The 26309-nt window shown below is 43.3% G+C and overlaps 1 protein-coding gene across 1 annotated transcript in view; it reads right to left on the reverse strand.

The window, feature by feature from the left end:
* The window catches only part of MYO15A (myosin XVA), a 1716372-nt gene that overhangs the window by 1096128 nt on the left and 593935 nt on the right, over positions 1–26309 (reverse strand). The window contains exons 27-28 of the mRNA XM_086939741.1: positions 24562–24615; positions 5304–5385 (exon numbers count right to left, since the gene is read on the reverse strand). Coding sequence (XP_086795867.1) covers positions 5304–5385; positions 24562–24615 — 136 coding nt within the window. The remainder of the gene's footprint in view (positions 1–5303; positions 5386–24561; positions 24616–26309) is intronic.

Consider the following 26309-nt stretch of genomic DNA (forward strand, 5'->3'; position numbering starts at 1 on the left):
AAAGGTGAAAAAAGTAGAAGACTTGAGCCTCGTCATAATTAGCATTATGGAGTGGAAAAGTGTCACTGAGTCCCCGGGTGTCATTCAGTGCAGTGCCCTTTCCCTGTTCACAATGGCCCAAACCACTATAAAGCCACCCCTCTACATTGGATACAGACATTTGAAAGAGTTGCACAAACAACCATGCTTTGAGACGAGGAATGCCCCATATAGTTGAGCATGGAAAGGTAATTGACAAAATGTTATCTGTATAGCCACCAGTGTCACATGTGCTTGGGACATAAATCAGGCTTGAAGACAATGAGAAAACAATTTTCCTTAATATATCGTAAAAGATACACCAGTATGTGGCAGAAGCTCAATGTTCGCCATTTAGCTCTGTGTCCTCTGACGTCACTATTCCTGCCAAAGATAAAACTGTGAGCTTTAAGTGGAGAATACCACACAATGGACAATGGAGCTTTACACTCCTGTCCAGAAGAATACATTCTAGCCGCACCTTCCTAAGATTTCAGACAGCTGTGTGAAGTTGACAACTGACATCCAGGGTTCAGTTTTAATGAGAACAAGAAGCAAGAATCGTCATCTGCCGCAGGGAGACGTCAACAGTGGCTGTTGTAGTTCAGCTCTCCAATCAGCTTTCAAGGATAGTCCCTTCCCTACCCAAGCCACAAGTAATCAGCTTTCCAAGAGTATCAATGGAGGTTGACAGTAGTAATGAATGCAGACATTCACACTAAACAACATATAGCAAGCTTTATTAAGAACGCTCAACCAACATGACCAGTTTAGCCTGAACTGCTCTCCCTTAAGGCAACAGCAGGCTCAGAGCCGGACTGGTCTATAGGACAATCTGGCAGTGCCGTATGGGCTGGTCTGACAGGCCAGCATGTGGGGGTCGTTTGAGTGCCTTTTGTATAGTCTGGTGGGCTGGTTTTTACTGTTGATTTCCATGATGCTACCACAAACATTGCATGCAGCAAGCACACATGCATGCGGCCTCCCATAACTTGCATTACACCTTACACTGCATGTCTTTACCAGTTGAAAACTGACCCGATTTGCAAATGTGGATCACGTTTTTAGCTATCTGATTTGCTTTTGGTGTCCAGGCCTATTTTCTGGTCCAGTGCGCCCCTGAAGTCAATACTGCACACAGTTTCAAAGGGTTTGTGGCGCACTACGCCCATACAGATTTAAGAACACTCCGAAGCACTAAACAGTTCTCATAGACGACAACGAACCCCGGCTCAAGTAAGATCCAAGGAGAGTTTGCTTGACTTAAAAAAATACTCAATAATAGGCTGCCACTGCCTAGTTGTGAGCTTATTTAACAACAAGGGGTGGTGATGGACAGAGTTTCTGAATTAAGCAGAATACTCTCACCCTGTCAAGAGATCAGGGCTAGATCCAACACCGTTATTTAGCTCACTGCACCATCCCAGCTCAGAACCTGGCTATATGCAAATTAGTCTGTTCCTGTCCCAGTGCATGATGGGAACAGGGCAAACCAAACTACAAAGCCAATTCTTACACTGGGAAGGAAACAAGCTTCCGGGGACCGGTTTCTGGCATTTCAGCCGTCGTCGGCCCGGCTTGCTTGAATCCTGATGGTGCAATGAGCAAGGGACTCACATCTCAGTATACCCTTCCACGCTTAGGGTGGACAAAATATTTAACAACAAGGGGTGGTGATGGACAGAGTTTCTGAATTAAGCAGAATACTCTCACCCTGTCAAGAGATCAGGGCTAGATCCAACACCGTTATTTAGCTCACTGCACCATCCCAGCTCAGAACCTGGCTATATGCAAATTAGTCTGTTCCTGTCCCAGTGCATGATGGGAACAGGGCAAAGCAAACTACAAAGCCAATTCTTACACTGGGAAGGAAACAAGCTTCCGGGGACCGGTTTCTGGCATTTCAGCCGTCGTCGGCCCGGCTTGCTTGAATCCTGATGGTGCAATGAGCAAGGGACTCACATCTGAGTATAACCTTCCACGCTTAGGGTGGACAAAATATTTAACAACAAGGGGTGGTGATGAACAGAGTTTCTGAATTAAGCAGAATACTCTCACCCTCTCAAGAGATCAGGGCTAGATCCAACACCGTTATTTAGCTCACTGCACCATCCCAGCTCAGAACCTGGCTATATGCAAATTAGTCTGTTCCTGTCCCAGTGCATGATGGGAACAGGGCAAACCAAACTACAAAGCCAATTCTTACACTGGGAAGGAAACAAGCTTCCGGGGACCGGTTTCTGGCATTTCAGCCGTCGTCGGCCCGGCTTGCTTGAATCCTGATGGTGCAATGAGCAAGGGACTCACATCTGAGTATACCCTTCCACGCTTAGGGTGGACAAAATATTTAACAACAAGGGGTGGTGATGGACAGAGTTTCTGAATTAAGCAGAATACTCTCACCCTGTCAAGAGATCAGGGCTAGATCCAACACCGTTATTTAGCTCACTGCACCATCCCAGCTCAGAACCTGGCTATATGCAAATTAGTCTGTTCCTGTCCCAGTGCATGATGGGAACAGGGCAAACCAAACTACAAAGCCAATTCTTACACTGGGAAGGAAACAAGCTTCCGGGGACCGGTTTCTGGCATTTCAGCCGTCGTCGGCCCGGCTTGCTTGAATCCTGATGGTGCAATGAGCAAGGGACTCACATCTCAGTATACCCTTCCACGCTTAGGGTGGACAAAATATTTAACAACAAGGGGTGGTGATGGACAGAGTTTCTGAATTAAGCAGAATACTCTCACCCTGTCAAGAGATCAGGGCTAGATCCAACACCGTTATTTAGCTCACTGCACCATCCCAGCTCAGAACCTGGCTATATGCAAATTAGTCTGTTCCTGTCCCAGTGCATGATGGGAACAGGGCAAACCAAACTACAAAGCCAATTCTTACACTGGGAAGGAAACAAGCTTCCGGGGACCGGTTTCTGGCATTTCAGCCGTCGTCGGCCCGGCTTGCTTGAATCCTGATGGTGCAATGAGCAAGGGACTCACATCTGAGTATACCCTTCCACGCTTAGGGTGGACAAAATATTTAACAACAAGGGGTGGTGATGGACAGAGTTTCTGAATTAAGCAGAATACTCTCACCGGGCCGAAGACGGCTGAAATGCCAGAAACCGGTCCCCGGTAGCTTGTCTCCTTTCTGGTGAAGAATTGGCTTGGTAGTTTAGTCTGCCCTGTTCCCATGATGCACTGGGCCAGGGACAGACTGATTTGCATATAGCCAGGTTCTGAGCTGGGATGGTGCAGTGAGATAAATAACGGTGATGGATCAAGCCCTGATCTTTGGACTGGGTAAGAGTGGTCTGCTTAATTCAGACACTCTGTTCATCACCACCCCCTTTTCTGAATAGTTGTGAGCTTAAACTCATATCCAGCGCCAGGATCTTGTAATCCCTCGAGCCTTTAAGTTTTATAAAACAATTTATGACGAGCAGACCTGCTCCAACTCAGGGTCAAGAATGTCCCACCCTTATTTGGCTGGGCAAATTTTCAAAAACTGCAATAATTGTCTTTGTTCACCCTCAAAACATTCGCACATAAACATAATTTCAGGTGCAATTCACACACTGTCCAGCTGTGTTAGTTTCTTTATTAATTGATAACACAATTATAATTGTAAAATATCGTATGTAAAAAGCCTCCCCTGGATATTCATAACATTGCAAAACAATATACTACAAAACAACTTTTAAAAGACTTATAAACAGCCATGAAAACCTGATTTAGGTTCCTCTACACTATGCCATTTCCTTTCCATGGCCCCATACCACTTGGAGAATGGCGTGGCATGGCTTGTGTTCCCGACAGTAAGTTGTCTGGACAGCTCCTATATGGAAAGTCATTCACTGAACAGTTTACGCTGTAAAAGGTAATTTACGTCCTGGAGACACCGGGTGAAAAGCAGCGAGACATGAAATGTCCCAATCACACATATTGAGGTTTGTCTCTGTTTAAGAGGAAGCGCTCTACACACAGGTCGGACTACAGGACTCAAGGCCGGACTGGCCGTAGCGGGCACCGGGCATTTCACCGGTGGGCCGCCAGGGTGGTGGCCGTTTTTGGGACTCCGGGGTGCCGTTTTTGTTACCAGGGTCGGCAATATCGGCCCCTGTAACAAAATCGGCAGAAACCGGCCCTTTTCAAACAGCTCGGCCGCTCCCCCAGGGGGGCTGGCCAAGCAGTTTGCCAGGTCCAGTTTCGGTTCCCAGTCCAGCCCTGCCGGGACTAATGTCAGCAGAGAACAAACTAGCACTACACATACCACAGAGTTGATTTACAACGGGCGGTAATGGAAACTTCTTCCACTTGTAGAGGAAATGATCAATCCGGAAGAGGATTCACTGGGTCCTTTCCTTCACTTTGGGGGTGATGAGATGGAAAAAATCTCTCCTGTGCTTTCAGCTCTGCCTCCAGGGGCGGTGCTTGGCCAATAAGATTGAGGGAGTGTGAGCTTCAAATTTCCCAACAATCATAATGGGATACCTTGTTAAAACACATTAAATGAGAAGCAGGACATGAGGGGGGTTAAGGGACATTGGAAAGAGAGAGGAGGGAGGATTGTGAGGGGCACTTAAATTACAATATTTTTCAAACTAAGCATATTTTTTAAGATCTTCAAAACAGAGACAAGAGAGAGATTGTGTGTGTCATTTTGCCAGTGTGGGCATGTAAAAATACCAGGTGAAATCTGAGGGACACTTCATCGTACCCGACTGAAAGCACTTGTACCCAACTATTTACTACAGAATACACTTTTAGAGGGGTGTAACACTCCAGACACTCCTCCCTAAAGCTACGCTCTTCTCTGCCTCATTGCCTCTAAAGATGGCGGGAATTACCTGTCTACTGTACAATGTCCGCACACACTCACTCTCACAGCCTTCATGAAGCACCAAAAGAATATCTCTACCAACTAAAACCTAGCTTCCATTTCCACTTCTCTCGCACACACTCTTTCGTTGGCCCATTCACTCCATGTGGTTATCACCCTGTTACATCTAGTTGGTTTGTCATTGCTTCAGTTGTTTTATGTAATGGAATTCAATTTGAGATAAAGCACCTAAAAGCCTCCGGGTACCAATGTACTGTTAAAAACATTTAATAAATAAATACATACTATCCAGCAGTAAATCAGACCCTCACATGACGTAACAAAAGGTGCTCTATGTAAAAACAAAGACTTCATGTTCATGCATCTTAGATTACCCAGTCTCTTTATTGTCAGGCTGTAGAGTTCCTCACAGCTTAGACCCTGCAGTATAATAAACCACACTTACCTGCTGCCAGCACCAGGAGCCTTGAGAGATCTGCGGGGATTTCCAGGTGTGTGACGTTCACCACTTCCCTTTTTGTCAGCTCCTGCCGGCAGAAAAAGAGGCGTGTGGATAACAGCCAATGTGTTCTTTGCTGTCTGTACAAATACTGGTAGTTTTTAAAAAAAAGCCTTTTCAAATGTTAACAAAAGGCACAATCTTTCAAAGGCTAATCAATATGTTTTGGATTCAGAATGTAGCCAGGTACAGAAGACGTTGGGCATTGTTTCCAAAACAAATCTGGAACTATAGGTTTAACACCCTCGCACGGGTGCAGATTTGATGATGTTTTTATTAAGGTTGGAGAATTTCTCTTATAGTGAATGTCAACACATGTTTGCATGGACAAGTTGACATAGTGTGCAGTTGTGCGTTTAAAACGGTACTTTTGTGCAATTGCACTTTTTTTTTTTTTTTTAATATTTCTCCATAAAGAAACTATGTCTCCTCAAGAATAAAAACTCTTCCCTTACACACAACGATTTTTGATGGCATTTCAACTATACAGAAATCCCACTATCGGTCACACAGAGGAAGGGGATTTGATCTTTGTCATGGACAGGAGTAAATCTTCAACTAGTTCAATAGTCGGAAAGAGTTATGTAGACGTTTGTGGAGAACCACATACTCACGGTTTGTGGGTGTTCTCAAACATTCCAGAGCACCTTTGCCTGGAATGTCCATTTCACATTCCAGGGAGAGTATTCGAGTGTAATGTTATGCGTTACAAGGTTACTATTATTAACTCAATACCTATAAGAGAGCATATTTACATTTTGTGATAAAAAGTTTATTTGCACTCATAAACCAAGTGTAAGTCGGGTGATAGCATCCAAAAGTGGGAGCGGGACTACGCCAGTTTCGACTTTGAAACTAAAAGGTAAAAGATCACTATTTGATTAATCACATCATTACTCGCCTATTTGAAAACTAAAAGTGAATGATTTACATATAGTAGATGGCCCTGATGAACCGATAAACGTGGCGACACACGCCTTGGCCTTTTTGTTTATTAATGTTATAACTAAATAATTCTTTCTTGACTGTGAAAAAATGGGTGTTGCCCCTCACTTATTTGCTTATTTAATAGTTTGAAATATTATACCAGATGAGCAAGTTGCCCAAAAAAATGTAAGATGTCGCGCGTGCCAGTCTAATGGTTTAAGTTTTCCCAAATGCAATTTTAAGCAGTGGTTACACCTCAAATATATTTGGGTCACAATATGCACCAGGCACCATCAAGAGGCTGTTAAATAAATAAATAAAACGATTAAATACACAAATACTTCTCATTTAGGCAAGAGAAAATGGTTTGTGGCTTTTAGTGCCATGTGCAAATGTTTCTTTTGGACAGAAGATTGACTTCTCCCTCAGGATTTGGGAGCAACAACTGGTGCGCTCCCTGAAAATCCTTTGTCTCTGTTGATACTTGTGGGTGTCAGTAGGTCTGTGAGCTAAATGCCTGTCTAAGAGTGTAATTATATGAATTTTTTTAATTCCCATACTTTGTACATTCACTGCATAGTGTAACACCTGGAGGCTATACTAAGGCTCCAGATTTGCATTTTCTCTCGCCAGTATATAGTGGCCTTATTGAATATTACGTTTTTTGAAATTCTTTTTCTTTGAAGTTCAGCATCATTAATTAATTTCTTATGCTACATTCTAGCTTTTTATCTATTATTTCAAAAAGTCCAAATTGTGCAGGATAAGACACCCTGAACTATAATCATATATTCATGGGCCTTCTAGATGACCCTTGGGGGGGGGGGGTTCCTTGCAAATATAACTGTGCATCATTAGTCCTAACGATAGTCCTATGCTCTGAGAGGGGACTGTCAGAAATCAGGCTAGTGTTTCTTTAATAAGTCATGGGTAAAGAATCAAAGTTTGTACCAGACGTCCAGTGATTAATCACTACAGAATTGTATAGAACTGAAGGGGTTAGTGTACATTATAAAATGGCCACCATGTTGGGTTAGATGATCTAGTTCCCTTTGAACAAACTTTTGAGACATTTACCTTGTATTAGTGATAGCGCGAGATCCGTTTTGCGCACAATTTGAGTCCTGAAGAGACTAGTGTCTCTATGTCTGTCTCCTCTTGAAGTCAGTGCGTGGAATGAATAGCGAAGTTTCCTGCAAGTGGTTAAAAATCGGAGTGGCGTCTCCCTTCTGCGCATCTGTTTCCTTGTCTCCCACATTTTTGGAAGGCTTTTATGCAAGAACTGGGAGTGGAAGTCAGGCATTTGACCAGTTACCATCCTGAAACAGATGGTCAAACAGAAAGAACAAATCAGGAATTGGAGCAATATCTAAGATTGTTCCTTCTGGATCAGGAAGGTGAATGGTCATATCAAGTGTTGATGGCTGAATTTGCAGATAATGCCAAGAATGGATCTACTGGGTACTCCCTTATCTTTATAAATTATGGAAGACATCCTAATACCTTTATTTGTCAAAGAGACTCTGGGGTTCCAGCAGTTAGAAATGTAATGAAAGTTCTGAAACTCCTTCATAAATTGGCAGAGAGAGATTTAACAAAAGTTAAAGACAATTATAACAACCACATAAAACAAGCACCAGCATACAAGGTAGGAAATCAGGTTTGTTTATCATCACGCCATCTCCATTTAAAACGGAATAGAAAATTTCAGCCACGTTACAGCGTGCTTTCAAAACAAGGACGGTAAATCAGCCGTTGAGAGGGATTACTGTCAGGAATCAGGCTATTGTTTCTTTATTAAATCATGGGTCAAGAATCAAAGTGTGTACCAGACGTCCATTGAACTCCTATCTGGAAACTTCAATTTGAGTCCTGAAGAGACTAGTGTCTCTTATGTCCTGAAGAGACTAGTGTCTCTATGTCCATCTCTCGCTTGAAGTCAAGGTGGGGAATGAATAGCGAAGTCTCCTGCCATTGGCTGAGTACGGGACAGGTGTCTCCCTTCTGCACATCTGTTTCCTTGTCTCACCCACTTTTCTGAAATAAATAGAGCGGTGTCTCTTCCTAGCAACATTGAGGCGTGCTGTGTCCTGGCTTTGAGCAACGACTACTGACTGAATCTGGACACATTTAGGAGAGTAAACATACATACACAACGATGAAGTCAGTAAGATTCCTTTTGTTGGGGTTTACTATTGCGGCATTTCGTCGGCCCCTTCCTATAGAGCTTCCTTCATGGGCGTTTCTCCTCTTACTTTCCTTTCCTTCATTTTCCCTACCCAGTCCCTTCCCTTTTTTCACAGGCGCATTTGCTTTAAGGATCCTCACAGACTTTAGGAACTACCAGCAATAGTGGCACCAACTCTACAGAACTAATACTGTTTGGCACCTGTTATCACTAAGGAGAGAAGCTGCTATTCCTAAGAGCTGTCTCTAATTGGTGATACAGTAATTCTCACAATAACCAATTGCCTTTGTTTCCCCAAGAGCAGTTCACTATATATATATATATATATATATATATCCCAAGAACTCCACTGCCAGCCGGCCACTTGCAAATTTCTTTCCCAAAAGAACATGGAGCACGGACCCAATTCAGTGCATACTGTAATCTTTATTTAGTTGCTTTCCTGTCGGCCATTACGCGTTTCGACACTGGAGTGCCTTGATCACATATGTATATATTTAACCTCTTGGCTGCTAATGACAAGGGTAACTCGTCATGGACTTTCCATTGATTTCAATGGAAATTATATGAGATTAATAATAATGCCTTAGCAGCCAAGAGGATATATATATATATATATATATATATATATATATATATCACAAAAAACCTCCTCCAAAGAAAGAGAAGAGGCCACAGTAGGGGAAACAAAGGAGGTATCTTTATTATGGCGAATGCAGTTCCGCGTAGTGTGCCTTCTTCAGCGCCAGGGGTGTTCACAGGATGTAGGCGCCATCATGGATTTAAATATCCTGCCCCATCCTGATAGGTAATTAAACAACAGGGGTTGGTGATGGACAGAGTTTCTGAATTAAGCAGAATACTCTCACCCAGTCAAGAGATCAGGGCTTAATCCAACACCGTTTTTTAGCTCACTGCACCATCCCAGCTCAGAACCTGGCTACATGCAAATTAGTCTGTCCCTGGCCCAGTGCATCATGGGAACAGGGCAGACCAAACTACCAAGCCAATTCTTTCACTGGGAAGGAAACAAGCTTGCGGGGACCGGATGCTCAGACGTGGGTCCCAGGCACTCCACACCACTGGAGTCAAGCTAGCCGGGCTGATGAGAGGTGTTACCTCGAAACCGGTCCGGTCCTCGGATGCTTGATTCCGTTCTGGGAAGGACATGGCTTTTGTAGTTCGGACTGGACTGTTCCCGTGGGGCACAGGGTCAGAGCTGATTTGCATATCGCCATTGTCTAACCCAGGGTGGTGTGGAGTGCAAAAAAACGATGGATTTGGGCCCAGATCTTTGGACTGGGGTGAATGTGTGACATTGATCCACATTCGGTCCATCACCGGTTTTGTTTGCAACTTCGCCATAAGTGCGCTGGGGATGCTCAGACGTGGGTCCCAGGCACTCCACACCACTGGAGTCAAGCTAGCCGGGCTGATGAGAGGTGTTACCTCGAAACCGGTCCGGTCCTCGGATGCTTGATTCCGTTCTGGGAAGGACATGGCTTTTGTAGTTCGGACTGGACTGTTCCCATGGGGCACAGGGTCAGAGCTGATTTGCATATCGCCATTGTCTAACCCAGGGTGGTGTGGAGTGCAAAAAAACGATGGATTTGGGCCCAGATCTTTGGACTGGGGTGAATGTGTGACATTGATCCACATTCGGTCCATCACCTGTTTTGTTTCCATCCTGATAGGTGGCATGTCGCTCCGCCCCCAAAGTAAGTACCTTAGCAATCACCATCTGTAGGACGCTTAGTGCGTAATGACTACATGTCCCAGAGTCCCTTGTTCTCCTTGGGTTGGTGATGCGGGGGATATTGAAAGAAAATGTGGAAAGTTAAGCACCACGATGTTACTCGGCCCCCTTCTTTGTGTGCCCCTCAAGTTCCGATGTCTCCTTGGGTCCCCAGCCCGCATCAACCCCTGAGACTCAGTGATCCATTAGGCGGGGCAAGTCTTGCAGTCCATCTCCCCCAGCGTGGAGTCAGTGACTTCAACACCACTCCATCTCCTCCCGAGCCCGGAGGTGGGCTTGGTCCTTCCAATCACCTGGATGCAGCAAACAATCCGCCGAAGCAGAAGCTATTGTGTCCAAGGCCAGCTTAGCGATGCGGGGACCTCTGAAGCACGTCTGTGGCACACACGCTGACAATATCACAAAAAACCTCCTCCCTCCAAAGAAAGAGAAGAGGCCAGAGTAGGGGAAACAAAGGAGGCATCTTTATTAAGAAACACACTGGATGGCGAATGCATTTCGGCGTAGTGTGCCTTCTTCAGCGCCAGGGGTGTTCACAGGATGTAGGCGCCATCATGGATTTAAATATCCTGCCCCATCCTGATAGGTGGCATTCCGCACCGCACCCAAAGTAAGTACCTTAGCAATCACCATCTGTAGGACACTTAGTGCGTAGTGACTAAATGTCCCAGAGTCCCTTGTTCTCCTCGGGTTGGTGATGCGGGGGTGATTGAAAGAAAATGCGGAAACCAATTGCCTTTATCTCCCCAAGAGCAGTTCATTATATATATATATATATATATATATATATATATATATATATATATATATATATATAATCTCATCAATAGTATCCCCTACGGGGAACTATTGAGAATCAAAAGAAACAGCTCGAATGAACATCAATTCCAGCTTGCTGCTGAAAAATGCATGCAACGTTTCAGCACTAGAGGGTATGGGCAAGAGATTCTGCATTCAGCCCTAGAAAGAGCTAACACCCTGAAAATAGATCACCTGTTGCAAATTAAGGCGAGTAGTGTTAAGAATGCAAGTAAGAAGGAAAGCGAGGGTAAATTCAGATTCATCACTACTTTTTCAGAAGACGCAGGGGATTTTAAAAGAATCCTCAAAAAAAACTGGCATACTCTTTGGGCAGATACCGTTATAGGTACTGATCTGCCTCCTAACCCTTTGATCACTTTTAGGAAGGCCAGTTCCCTGAAAAATACACTGGTGAGGAGTCACCAGGTAGTTAAGACACCTAGATCCATATTTGGTCCTTTGAAGGGCTTCTTTCCATGCGGGAAGTGCAAAGCCTGCAAAGGGAGCAAAACATTTTGAGCTTTGATATTCCTTCAAGCAACTCAAAAAGATAAGGACATTTTTGACGTGCACCACTCCATATACAGATTATTGCCTTAAATGTCCGTGTGGCCTAAAATACATAGGCAGCACGATCCATCCAACCAAAATTCGAGTTCTGGAGCAAATGAGGGCCATTACTAATGGGGATGAGGCCTATCCCGTGGCTCGACATTTTAACAAAGTTCATCAGCGCAACAGGGACCTGTTGAGCTATTTTTGTATTGATCACATACCAGTAAGCATCAGGGGAGGAGATCAGATTCTTAAGCTTATGCGATTAGAATCGCGGTATATCATAGATCTCCAGACCAAGGCCCCACTGGGATTAAATAGCAGTGAGGAATTGGCCATCCACTTAGGTGATTAAGATGTGTTTTGATCAGAATGCCCCATTATATTTTATTATGTTGGTTGCATTTCATTGACATTTATTAACACTGTAGTTTATTGACAAATGTATTATATTGACTAATGTGAGTTTTTTCTTGACGTTTTCTCTTTGGTGGGGGTCGATGGTTTTGTTATTTGATTACTGAAACCAATGAAATTGATCTGCCTTAAGGATATGGCTAATGTGCAGCATTTTACAGATTGCATTAGAGTTTGTGCTCTGCCTTTATGAAATTTTGAAACTGTGTGTGGCACATGACTTGTTTCCCACGAGGCTTCGTGGGATTAGTGGGATTCTAATTTACGGAATTATGGGGCATAATTTTGAGCCTCTTTATGAGGACTGGGGGTGTGAAGCTCGTCCAGCCCATTCAGTGCGTGATTGAATGGTGACAAATGCCTATCTAGGGCTTGATTTTTTCTCATGTAATTTTTTCATGTGAACAGTCATGTCTTCAAATGTATTTCGACATGTATATGTATAACATGGCGCAGGATCTCTGTGAGAATATTTCACATTTATGACGGATAATTGACTTGTTGTCAGACGGCTTAAAAATGTGAAATTGTGGTGGACCGAGCTTCATGAAACAGTCCATGTTCCAATATGGCACCAAAATTAACGGCTGATTGCGATGTATAGTATTTTGAATGAGTCCCTCTACTATGTTGCCACACGGATGTGTTGTTAATTTAAAAATGGTGACGGCGGGCGTTTCGCGGCAAACATTGACAAAGGCAGTTTAGCCAAAACGCGTCTGTGCCGAAGGTTCGTTTAATAAAGCTTTGAACCTGCCCTCGTGAGTGCTGTGATCCTTGGGAGGAATTTTGCCCGGAAGGAGTGTGAAGCGCATTTGTTATGCGGGAGCACCACCGCATGAACGGCACCCGCCCGTGAGTGCACCAGGCTGGTGCGTGGTGGATCGTAATTATATATATCCATACTAATATAATAAAGAGAGAGCCCAAACCTTTGAGGCGGGTAATCTCAGGAACCACAGCACCAATCACAACACCCAATAAAGCGTTGGAAAGGGCAGTTGCAGCAGAAGAACATAGGCTATGCAGACGCCCACCATATACATTTAAATGGTAAAAGAACCGTACCAGCAAAGTAGTCCCTTATGGGCGTGTCTGCGTTGGGCTGTGGGGTGTGCTGGGGGCTTGACAAACGCTGGGGGCGTGTGGTACGTTCCGCCCTTCATGCCATGTCTCATATCGTGTGCTAATCCCACCCTGCTCCCTTTAAATACCCCTACACCCCATAATCATAACCCATCCTTACTCCTTAAAATACCCCAACACCCTTAAACACTAACCCATCTTAACCCTATAAATATACCCTGTACCCCAAAACCCAAACCTATCCCTAAACCCTAAAAATACCCCTGTACCCCAAAACCCAAACCTAGCCCTGAACCCTATAAATACCCCTGTACCTCAAAACCCAAACCTACCCCTGAACCCTAAAAATACCCCTGTACCCCAAACCCCAAACCTAGCCCTGAACCCTAAAAATAGCACTGTACCCCAAAACCCAAACCTACTTCTGAACCATAAAATACCCCTGTACCCCAAAACCCAAACCTAGCCCTGAACCCTTAAAACACCCCTGTACCCCAAAATCGAAACCTACCCCTGAACCCTACAAATACCCCTGTACCCCAAAACCCAAACCTAGCCCTGAACCCTAAAAATAGCCCTGTACCCCAAAACCCAAACCTACCCCTGTACCCCAAAACCCAAACCTAGCCCTGAACCCTAAAAATACCCCTGTACCCCAAAACCCAAACCTAGCCCTGAACCCTTAAAATACCCCTGTACCCTAAAACCCAAACCTACCCCTGAACCCTAAAAATACCCCAGTACCCCAAAACCCATACCTATCCCTAAACCCTAAAACTACCCCTGTACCCCATAACCCAAAACTATATCTGAACCCTCAAAATACCCAAACACCCGAAAACATATACCTCAGTACACCAAAACATATACCCCTATACTCATACTTACCTTATCCAAACATAAAAAAAAACCATGCTTTTACCATTCATGCATTTACAACGAATTTCGTTGTAAATGTATGCGTGGTAAAAGCATATAAAATGTAATGCCATGCGTTATAATGGCATTACGGAGTCATGGTACTTTCGTAATGAAAGTATGCAGTGTGATGGTATGCGGAAAGAAAGTTGTGGAATAATGGGTGTTTACCCTCCCCCGGTAAGTACATTGGTGGCACGGCGGCCTACATCTTCAGCAACATACTCATATTTTTTCACCACCCATTTGAAAAATGGATGGCCAGCACCGACATACACTTTTAGACACACCTCCCGCCACAAGTTCTAGAATTGCGAACTTTAGAGCTGGGGAGCTACGTTCGAATCTCGGCATCAGCTCAACATCCTGTGATTCCAGGCAAATCGCTTTGTCTCCCCGTGCCTACCACAAATGAATGTTTACTTCTGTAATGTAAATTGTGCTCATGCCATGTTGTCGAGTTGGCGCTTTATAATATTGCAAGGAAAAATAAAGTAGGGAAACTCGAGTTCACACACTACTGAAGGTGCACTCTTAAGTGCATCAGCAGTGCACTGTGAATCGGAGCGTTTCACAGGCCTGTCACAGATAAGAAATGCTATCAAAACGAAATCCCACAAAACAATATACTACTGGCCGGCAGCAATTCATACACGGACAACGTCGGGACGGAATATATATATATATATATATATATATATATACATTTTTTTAATCTGCACTAACAGTAGTTTGAGCAAGAGTGTCTAATATAAGCCCAGGATGGCTGGATTCATATCAGATTTTCAGATTTGCACAAAATGGTGTTGTAAAATAAAAATTATCTCTACTTGAAGAAAATCACGCTTTGGAATCCGTTTGTGCTGTGGTGTATCTGGACTGCTGGGCTGCGAACTGGAGCTCGGCTGGGTCCGTTCTTTGCCTGAGGAATATATCTATCTATCTATACTACTATTATAAAGAGAGAACACAAACCTTTGAGCCAGGTAAATTCGAAAAGTACACCACCAATCAAAACACCCAAGACATCTTTGAAAACCTCAGGGCAAGCAGAAGGACATAGGCTATTAAAAATAAAAAATATACGTTGTTTAAAAAATTTCGAAATAAAAATAAAGTAGCCCCTTGCAAGTAGCGCCGGCCGCGACGTCTGCGTGATGACATCATTTGCGTTTGCGCTCCCTGGCAACACTTACGGAAATGGCGCCGAAGATCGCGACCTGCTGGGAGGACTGCTGCGGCCCTGCTTGCTGCTGGGCGAAGTGGCGGGCGGGGCGCATTTAGAGTGGCGGCCTGTGCGGGAAGGGCGCCTGGAGAGTGGCGGCCTGTGCGGGCGTGGCGCCTGGAGAGTGGCGGCCTGTGCGGGCGGGGCACCTGGAGCGGGACCGGCGGCTGAGGTAAGGATCAGGCTCTCCGGGACACGGGCCGGAGGGGGCCGGGATGGGAGGGGGCCGGGGGCAGGAGTGCACGCAAGCCTCAAATGCTGCCCCCAGCCCCTTTCTGCCCCAGGCAATGCTGGGGCGGGCTGCTAGTATATATATATATATATATATATATATATATATATATATTACCTACTGGCGGTCGCCAGTAGGTATATATAGTTAGGATTTTTTCTCTATGGGATTTTTGAAAATTCTATGTCTAATAACTTTGGCGTTTGTGGACGGAATCGGCTGAAATTTTCAGGAAAATGGCACATTTTGTTTCTGAGCAGCCCCTGACAATTTGGGGGGGTTTCGTCAAGGGGGGGCCGAGAAAAAAGGGGGGTCCCAAAACGCGTTTTTCCCATGTTAATTTCCATAGGGCGGTTGGCCTCACTTTTAGCTCGAACGGCTGAATGGATTTGCACGAAACTTGGCAAAATTGTAGGGACTGTTAGCCCGATGTGCCTTTGCTAGGTCTCAATATATGTGCTCCAGTGGATTTTGAGTAATTTAGGTTCAAAAAAAGATATATATCTGGGCGGAGCCTAACCACACATCTGATCTGATTGGCTGTCAGCACTTCATCCAAGAAGTGTTGGCAGCCATCTTGGGACCAATATACATGATAGCACCTCATTAAAAAGCATTGTAGTTAATAGAGGGTTTTAGGACTTTAGTTACATTATAAATCATTTGTTGATGGTACCATACTCGTTTTAGGAATTGTGGTGGGTTCTAAGGTGATTTTACCATGTGAAAAAACCTTCTGCTGTGATATCATGAATATTGTTTGAAAGAAAACTAATATCTCATGATTTTCCCACAGTGGTTTGGAAGGGGATCTATAAGCTAAACTGAAAGCATATTTTCTGTAAATTCACATTATCTTTCTCAGTCATGTGAAAATGAAGTCTGACATTCTCAGTAAAACATGTACATCCAACAAGGACAGAGACTGTCAGTTGATTCCTTTGTGTTCTACTGCAGCCTCCTAGAGTGTTCTAAAGAACAACTAGAGCGCTAACAGTCCTACTTATTACAAAGGTATGGCACACCTGAAGCCATCTTGATTGGACTAAAGTGGTAACTCTTAAAACATTTAATTTAAAAAGAAACAACATGAGGGGGTATATTTTGCCATAGAAAGTATGATTAGTGCTGCAGAATGAAAAATTAGGGCACATTTTGAGTGACTTCTCAAATCCTTTTCTATTTCATTAAAACATTCTGACATGCAGTCTCCCAAAATGGCCACCAGAGACAAAAGAGCCCAAATGTATCCCAAATATCACCCAGATGTAGCCCAAGTATAGCCCAATGACAGAATGTCCCAGAGTGTTCTAAAGAACAACTAGAGCGCTAACAGTCCTACTTATTACAAAGGTATAGCACACCTGGAGCCATCGTGATGGGAATAAAGTGGTAACTCTTAAAACATTTAATTTAAAAAGGAACAAATGAGGGGGTATATTATGCAATAGAAGGTATTATTAGTGCTGCAGAAAGAAAAATTAGGGCACATTTTGAGTGACTTTTCAAATCCTCTTCTATTTCATTAAAAATTCTGACATGAAGTCTCCCAAAATGGCCACCAGAGACAAAAGAGCCCAAATGTAGCCCAAATATCACCCAGATGTAGCCCAAGTATAGCCCAATGACAGAATGTCCCAGAGTGTTCTAAAGAACAACTAGAGCGCTAACAGTCCTACTTATTACAAAGGTATGGCACACCTGAAGCCATCTTGATTGGAATAAAGTGGTAACTCTTAAAACATTTAATTTAAAAAGGAACAAAATGAGGGGGTATATTTTGCCATATGAATTATGATTAGTGCTGCAGAAAGAAAAATTAGGGCACATTTTGAGTGACTTCTCAAACCCTCTTCAATTTCATTAAAAAATTCTGACATACAGTCTCCCAAGATGGCCACCAGAGACAAAAGAGCCTAAATGTAGCCCAAATATCACCCAGATGTACCCCAAGTATAGCCCAATGACAGAATGTCCCAGAGTGTTCTAAAGAACAACTAGAGCGCTAACAGTCTTACTTATGACAAAAGTATGGCACACCAGAAGCCATCTTGATTGGAATGAAGTGGTAAGTCTGAAAACACTCAATTTAAAAAGGAACAACATGAGGGGGTTAATTTTGCCATAGAAAGTATGATTAGTGCTTCAGAAAGAAAAATTAGGGATCATTTTGAGTGACTTCTCAAATCCTCTTCTATTTCATTAAAAAAATTCTGACATGCAGACTGAAACATGCACTTTGAATACCAGCAGCAGACGTCCCTGGTAAGCAGTAGCTTTACTACAGTGATCTAATGTGCAACTAGAGTGCTAACATTCAGAATTTATGGCAAATGTGTGACACATCTGAATGCCTTCTTGATGGAACCAAAGTAAACAAGCATTGAAAATGCAATAGATCTCGCCCTCGTTTAAGTTAAAGCCATTCTGTTTGTAATGAGGTGGCTTTTTAGCTTTGCTTTTATTAGTGTTTTTTCAACTTTCATGTAAATAACATGCATCTGTATGCATATAAGTATATGTATGCATGCATTTATGTTTGTATTTATATAGATATACAGATGATATATGTTTATATATGTATGTATATATATATATTCACTGAAAAAACCATAGGCTATAGACCATATATAGTTAGGAATTAGCATTTACAAAACCTTGAAAATTCACTGAAAAAACCATAGGTTATAGACCATATATAGTTAGGAATTAGCATTTACAAAACCTTGAAAATTCACTGAAAAAAACCATAGGTTATAGACCATATATAGTTAGGAATTCGCATTTACAAAACCTTATTTTACTCACACAAAACCATTGAAATTCCATATATAGTTAGTTGCACTAACTATATATCGCGCACCCGCAATCCACTGCTGATGATGTCACATATTACATCATTCATGACATGGTCAGTGACATCACTGATGACATCACTGATGACATCTCAAATGACATCACTGATGACATCACTGATGACAACATCCAGTGACTGTATGTTTCTGTAAAGTTAAAATATGTCTTACATATTGAAGAATGAGTGGATGTATAAGTGTCTGGATGAAGGATTTAGTAGGTGCATGACTGACTGTATGAGTGAGTGATTAAATGTGTCTCACTGAGTGCATGGGTTAGTGACTAAACTGTCTTAATTTGTGCATCATTATGTCTGTTGTTCTGTAAACTGTTGCATGTGTTGATAAGTAGCTATATGAGTAACTATATGGGTTATTGATTGGTTGCCCAAGTATTTGTATGGGAGACTGAGTGTGTGTGTGGGTGGCTGGGAGGTGTATGACTCTGTGCATAGATGTGTGAGCAGTTGATTCACTAGATGTATGGTTTCAAAAGTGCATGTGGAAACAGCTGTATGGGCGGTTGACTGTTTGCATGAGTGTATTGGTGAGTGAATGGATATCTCAGTGCTACATGTCAAAGTAAGTACATATGTAAAACACAGTACATGTGAGAGTTGACATATATAAATAACTGTGCATAAGAGCCAGTGAATGTGTGAGTGGCTGTATGGATCATTGTGAACTCGTATCAGGGATTGTATAAGAGAGTAAATATGTGTTAGTATATGTTTGAATAAGTAAAGTTTGTATAACTGTATAGTTGAGGAAATGGAGGTGTGATTGATTCTTTGCATGACTGACTAGGTGTGTGAGTAACTCCATGGATGAGTGACAGTCTGTGAGTGTCTGTTTACACTGATTGTATCTAAGGTTATATTAGAGTCTGAAGAGGTTCATCGTATTATCACATGAATGATATCATCAGTGATGTGATCAGTAATGTCAAATGAGATGTCATCAGTGATGTCATCAGTGATGTCATTTGAGATGTCATCAGTGATGTCATTTGAGATGTCATCAGTGATGTCATTTGAGATGTCATCCGTGATGTCATCAGTGATGTCACTGACCATGTCATGAATGATGTAATATGTGACATCATCAGCAGTGGATTGCGGGTGCGCGATATATAGTTAGTGCAACTAACTATATATGGAATTTCAATGGTTTTGTGTGAGTAAAATAAGGTTTTGTAAATGTGAATTCCTAACTATATATGGTCTATAACCTATGGTTTTTTCAGTGAATATATATATATCTCAACAAAAGCAGTATATAGAAGAGAGGCTAATAACTCCATGCTGTTAGATATGTTGAATGTGTCAAACTAGACAGTAAGGAATGTCCCTATAGATAAGTAACATATAACTAGAGTGTTTACATTAGGTAATCTCCCTCACCTTTTGTACAAGGCTAACACAAGGGTTGTACAGAAGAAACAGTGAGAGTAGCTGAGAGAGTCCAGTTACGAGAGCTTCACAGTTCTGACAGTGACTGAGCTATACCTGTACCAACCACGGGCTCTCCGGCCATCTTCATTAACAATTCCCCAGGATCACCCATCAGCACATTAAATGTTTGTGTCTTTTACAAAGCTCTTACATGTGGATGGTATTTTGTAAGCCCTAAGTACACGCTAAAGCTATTTGGTGATGCCATGTCCCTTACACTTGGCAAGACTTCCTTCTAAAAATGTATGATATAATGTCATGATGTAATATAAACAAGGTGATGGGAAAAATCCTTGCGTCATCATTTTATCTGAAAAAAAACTATACCTGTTCTAAAATATTTAACAAAGAGGGCAGGGATGTCTTCTATGAACTGCAGAAAATCGATCCACTCAGTTGGTCTGCAGAATTGGATGGAAGGATTTCTGAATTTTGGGGACAAAATGCTCCCCAAGGTCTGGTTGCATACCCTGCCCTAGACCAGCACACATAGTCCTAGAATGACAAGACATGTCAATCCCACACAGTGAAAAGCAATACAAGTCTTAAAGCCCTCACACTTGCAGAAGCATATGTGACGGTAGTCCACTTGATCTGTGTGTGTAAAGTTACAGACATCCAGTGCAAGTCGAGGATTTGGAAGTCATGTGCAGAAACCAAGACACAATATTCTACACCTCTGCACAAGGTAAAATCATTGTTCTCCGTGTACAGTATTCCCCTAGGTTGAGCAAGTTATCAAAAGGCATTCACCCATGAATCAAATAATTTAGGTGAGAGAAGCAGCTGCTAATCACTGGAACCCCTTGAGGTGATCAAAGCCTCATAATGAGATTAGCCTCAACTTTACATAGAGTAATTACATGAAAATCAAGAAGCATTCTACAACTGAGGCCCTGTGATCCATTAATAATTTGAAGGAACTATCAGTTGATTATTGTTCCATTGCAGTTTGCAAACAGAACCTTGGGATCCTAAATAGGGTCTGAATGCTTCGAAAAATAGAAAATATTTCCAGTCTGGAAAACGAACTTGAATTAAACAAGGACAAAGTAGACGTCTAAGCTGGAGCAGGACAGGGTTCATGGTGGGAAATGATTGTCCTAATAATAGATCAACATGGAAGCCCTAGCGAGGGATTCAATAAAGACACCATAAAACAGACCAGTGTGAGAAACCCTCTACACATCCAGAAGTGCATTCAGTGACATACAGTTCGATACCATGATTTCCCAGTTAACGTTCCCAACACTGGTTCAGTCACCTTAGAGTTGAAGAAGCCTGTAGTGATGCCACGCCTGCAACAATTGTGTAACACCACACTTGATACGGGTCTTCTCACCCCCTCAATGTGGGAAGCGCTATTCGTTTCTCTTCCCAAGCCGTAAAAAGATCAGACCGAACCTGGATCATATCGTCCGTTAGCTTTGCTGAACACAGATTACAAAATATTGGCTAAGGTGCTTGCTGATCGTCTGCCCTCGCTGGTGCCGCTGCCGGTGGGATCTGATCAGAATGGGTTTGTCATAGCCCGCAATACATCACTGTATCTTCACCGCTTCTTGTGAATCGCCCCCCATACTCCCCAGAGCTGGCCACATTCAGGATGCCTGGTGTTGGACTTGGGGAAGGCATTCGACTCGCTGGAGTGGGACTACCTTTTTGTGTTGCTTAATAAACTGCGAGTTGCGGGCCGATTCCTCCACTTGGCCCAGCTACTGTATACACAACCAACATCAAGAGTGAAGACAGGCAACTATATCTCTGAACCCATACCGGTCAAGCATAGTACCCGACAGAGGTGTCCCGTCCCCACTGTTATTTGCCTTGGCAGTGAAGCTATTGGCCGCAATACTCAGAAAGCAGGGCACGGAATGAGGTATTCCCCTGGGAGACGGCATACATGCAGTGTCCTTATATGCTTACGATATTAGGATATACCTCAAGGATTTGCGTACTCTCCTGCCTATGCTGATATGCACACTGGCAGCCTTCGCTGACCTTCGAGGGCTGAAGGTCAACTGGAGCAAATCCTGCCTGTACCCATTTAGACAAGGATGCACAGATCCTGTACTCCGGTATAGTGATGTGTGCATACCCTGGCAGCCAGACATGTTCCGGTATAGGAGAATCTACTGGAAGGCAATCTGGGTAGAGCAATCACAGCACTGCATTCACAAACGTCGTTCTGGAGCACGCTACCACTGTCGGTTACAGGCCACATTGAGCTGTCGAAAATGGTGGTACCTCCCAGACTGTTATACTGTTTCACCAATCTCCCTGTCTATGTGCCACGACCCCTTTTCGGAGGTTTGAGACCGTGATGAGGGAATTCATCTGGAATGGATCCAGCTGTCGAGTAGCTCTTGCGAAGCTCTACCTCCCATCTAACGGAGGAGGCCTAGCGGTTCCTAACATGCAACAATACTATTTGATATTGCAGCTTCAGTGGGTGGCGGGGCTACAGCTATCAGACACTGCATCAGAGTGCCCATCTTGGTCTATAGGAGATATACTCTGCATATTCCACCCATGCGCCAGAATCAAACCTCCTAAGCAGCTTCTGCTTCAAGTTGCTCATAAAGTATAACATAGAAGTTTGTATATAACACGCACAACAACTCAGTATCCACTGACTCTGCCATTAGAGTACACCTCATAGAGACGGTCCAGTAATTGCTGCAGAATTGGAGACCTGGCTAGCTGCTGGGGTACAGATGCTGGGAGAACTTTATCAAGATGGGGATCTTCTCCCATATGAGGAGTTGACGGAGGCGTACAAACTACCACCTGGGCAGTTCTTACAATATTACTCAGTTCTAGCAACACTTGGAGGCAGATGGGGAGATATGAGTCCAGAGCAGCCCACGCATCTTACTGTGCAATACTTACATGTCATGGGCAGGGGCAGGCAACTTCAGATGGTTTGCAGAGTCACTCTGGCTCCACACAGCGGTAGCAATAGCGCTTGTTAGACAGAATTGGGAGGCAGATAGGGGATGCCCATTCACAGACAGAGAATGGACAGAGGTGGTGCTCAGCCCTACGCACATTACGCTTAACTCACGCTTTAGGCTTATCCAACACTATATACCCCAGAGGGCCTATCTCACTCCGGACAAAATTAACAAGTTCTATGGGAGGAAAGGTGGGGTGTGCCCCAGATGTAAGCACCTAGGAGCTGACTTGCTACACATGCTGTGGGCCTGCTCATCCTTGCACACTTACTGGAATCAAATCTGTGATCCACGGATCGCCGGCTGGATCACACTTGAGAGGAATGCATACTGCCCCTCTACCCTAGAGGCAAGAAGCTAAAAGCCACTTTTCACTTTCTCAATCCAGGCATGTTAACTGAAAAGCGCCTGATAACCAAAAAGTGGGAAAAAACAGACTTCCCTGTGGCATAAGCGTGGAGTCAATCGCTTCTAGTATGGGCTAGGGCAGGGGGCAACGGCCAAAGCGCTCTGGGTAGAAGACACCTGTGGCCTCTAAACAGTACCTATCACAGCACAAAGTAAAGCCATACTGCAGGAGTTTCAAAGGTCACTAGACGGTGGTGTGAGGACCCCAGCTCCTACCTCCCCTGGAGCCACCATTCCACATGGGAGGTCGCAACCAGTAGTCCCTCCCTGAGACAGGGTAGGCCTGCAGTATTTCCTCTCCTACCTCCACACACCCGCTTATTATGGCTCCTGGGATTGGAGAGTTGGGGGAAGGGACTGCTGGTACAGTGCTGGTAGTGACAGTCCATACCATCATGCACGCAATAACCATTTACACATTAGAAGTACCACATTAGCAACGTATGTCCTGCTTGCTGCAAGTGCGATGTGTTCCACCCCTCTCAGAAATAAATCAACTGAAAAATACCAAACAGCAGCGAGCTGTATGTGTAATGCTGCACACAATATCTGCTTCGATGCTATAGTATTGTGTAAATCTAAGGGGGAACTGTAAGCCATAGTCAACTCATATCATGCGGTGAAACAAAATTGAACTTGAATGCTCAGAAGTTCTTGTTATTCATGCTAAAACCTGTTGCACAGTTGGTTATTTGGAGGGCTTAACAGATTTAAAGCCTGGCTGAATATATACATAGTCATTGGTAACTTTGCTGAAGCGACACACTATATGTGAAAATGTGAAAGCATGGCTGAAACAAATAATTGGAGTAAATCAAGACTGTTAACCTCCTGTAAAGTCAAGCAAGCATTATACATCTAACGTATATAAGCACAAAAAAATCTAAAAATGAATAAACAGATGTTTAAAAAAAAAAAAGAAAAAACAGACCAGTGTGAGTATTTTTTTATATTTGTGCGCCAAGACAAAGATCATATCAATTATTGCAGTCACTCTAAAATCATATCTACATTTTACAATTCTTCCTTTTTGCATTTAGTTTGTTGTTGCTTCTTTGAATCGGTTCATTAAGTATATAACAATCAGTTTAATCAATAAACAAAATAATGGTACCAAATATTACTCCTGAGCATTTCAGAGGACATCCCTCTTTACATCTCCTTTGTAAATCATTACTTCAAAAAGCAAATATTCATTTTCACAAATGATTATTTACAGCATACTTCCCAAAACAAATCAAACACATAAGTCGATCAGTCTGATAAAAAACTTTATCTCTAAGACATTCCCCCATTCTTTTCAAATAAACATATGAGGAATATCAGAGGCCTTGTCCTACCGCCCACAGTGAAACCTTTGGAGACAACTTAATTTGTCATGTTATGGTTATGCATAAATAATATTTTTGGGGCACTAGGATTTACCTTCTCAATTCTTCTCCTTTCTTCTTCTGCCACCCTGCGAGCCTCAGCCTTAATCTGGAAGAGCAGGAAAGGAACCACAGGTTAATTATCGGGGAAGAGACAAACCCCTGCTGTACTCATTATCAACCCACAGTCAACCAACTCCATCAGCCCTCAGCAAACCATCAATCTACTGATTAAAACAGGCCACAGTCAACCCACACAAAACTCAATCCCAGCCATAAGCCATCCCATCAACCACAGCTAATTAGCACATAAATAATAAGTTATACTCGATTTTCAGCCAGCATGTAACTAACAAACTAACCCTCAATCAATCCGCACTTAACATGCAACCAGGCCATACTGAAATGGGAACTTGGCCCTCGCAGCCAATGCCTTCCACAAACAACGAGCAGCCAGCCTATACACAACCCACAGACAGCCCACCCAAACACATTTCAGACCCCCCCCCCACCTGCAGTCCCCGACTGACCATCACCTAACATTAGCTGATAAAACAGTTTGGGCCTATAGAGATATTAATTTTACATTATGTACCTTAAAGTATCAGAAATCGACAGATGAAAGAACCATTAAGGTCATATTGATAGCTCCAAAACGTCATGCGATAATGATGAACAAAGGTAGTTTGGTAGGCCCAAAGCAAAGCGCTAGAGAGACCAGAAACCTCAGAGCTACTCCAATGCTCCTACAGCGACGAACAAGAGGTGAAGGAGCAGGACGTGCTGCAGCATCCCCTCCACCTCTCAGGCAACCTCTGATGAATTTACACTAGACCATAGCCAGTGGTCGAAGTGGGCGGGATCTGAGGGGCACGATGCACCCATGCTTTTTTTAATTTAAGAAAAACAGCTCCCCTACTTTTTATGAAAAGGCAACCGTCCCTTGAAGCTTAATTCCGACAGTTGAAATGCTTTAACTGGAGTGTAAGGCAGGGGCTCTCTCCAGGACTGTAAAACCGAGGAAGGGCCAGACAGCTAAACAAGCCTCTTGCCAGGGTGCCTGTAAATGTGCGCAACTGGTTAATCTGCAAATGTCAGCCGGTTTTGGCTTTTATTGATGGAATCACTTGAAGGTTGTTGATAACAAAGATGTATTCTTTTTTAATAGTATTCCAAGGGAGTTGGCAGTTGAGCTGTAAAGTGTGTACTTTTAAAGAACAGTCATGAAAAAAAGTGCACTACATACAGTGTGCCGGCGCAGCCGGCACAGGTAACAGCGGTAGGGTGGGGCGGTGGGAAAGTGGACAAACAGGATAGGGAAAGTAAAATAAAAATTATAAAACCACTTTCCTTGCACTCGCTGCGTCTCTGAGTCGGGGTTGGGGTGAGCGCAAGGTAAGTGGTTTTATTTCTTTTATTTTTTCTTTTCCTATCCTGCCATCTATCCACTCCCGCCCGCCCCCGCTACTAAAATCTTTATCTTAGAAGCCCTTATTTATTTTAAACCTTTTGTGCATTTTATAGCAGCCTATATTCTACTGTCTGTAATGTAAGTTTAAAATAATGACATATTGACAGTGCTTTATATCACAGACTGGGACCTCGTAGCACTAACCATACACAAGTCCCTATTCTCCACTGGACCAAGCAGGGTTTCATTGTGTGGCTCTCTATTTACACACAGACCTCTGCAGTACATTAACTAATAGAGGTTGCATAATGTACGATAGTGCCTTTCCCAGTGATTACTTTGACTGCATTTCTTTTTCATGCTGTACTGTTTTTAGGTCTCGCGACCTATCA

Source organism: Lissotriton vulgaris, chromosome 10, assembly GCF_964263255.1.
Source record: "Lissotriton vulgaris chromosome 10, aLisVul1.2, whole genome shotgun sequence".
Taxonomy (NCBI): Eukaryota; Metazoa; Chordata; class Amphibia; order Caudata; family Salamandridae; genus Lissotriton; species Lissotriton vulgaris.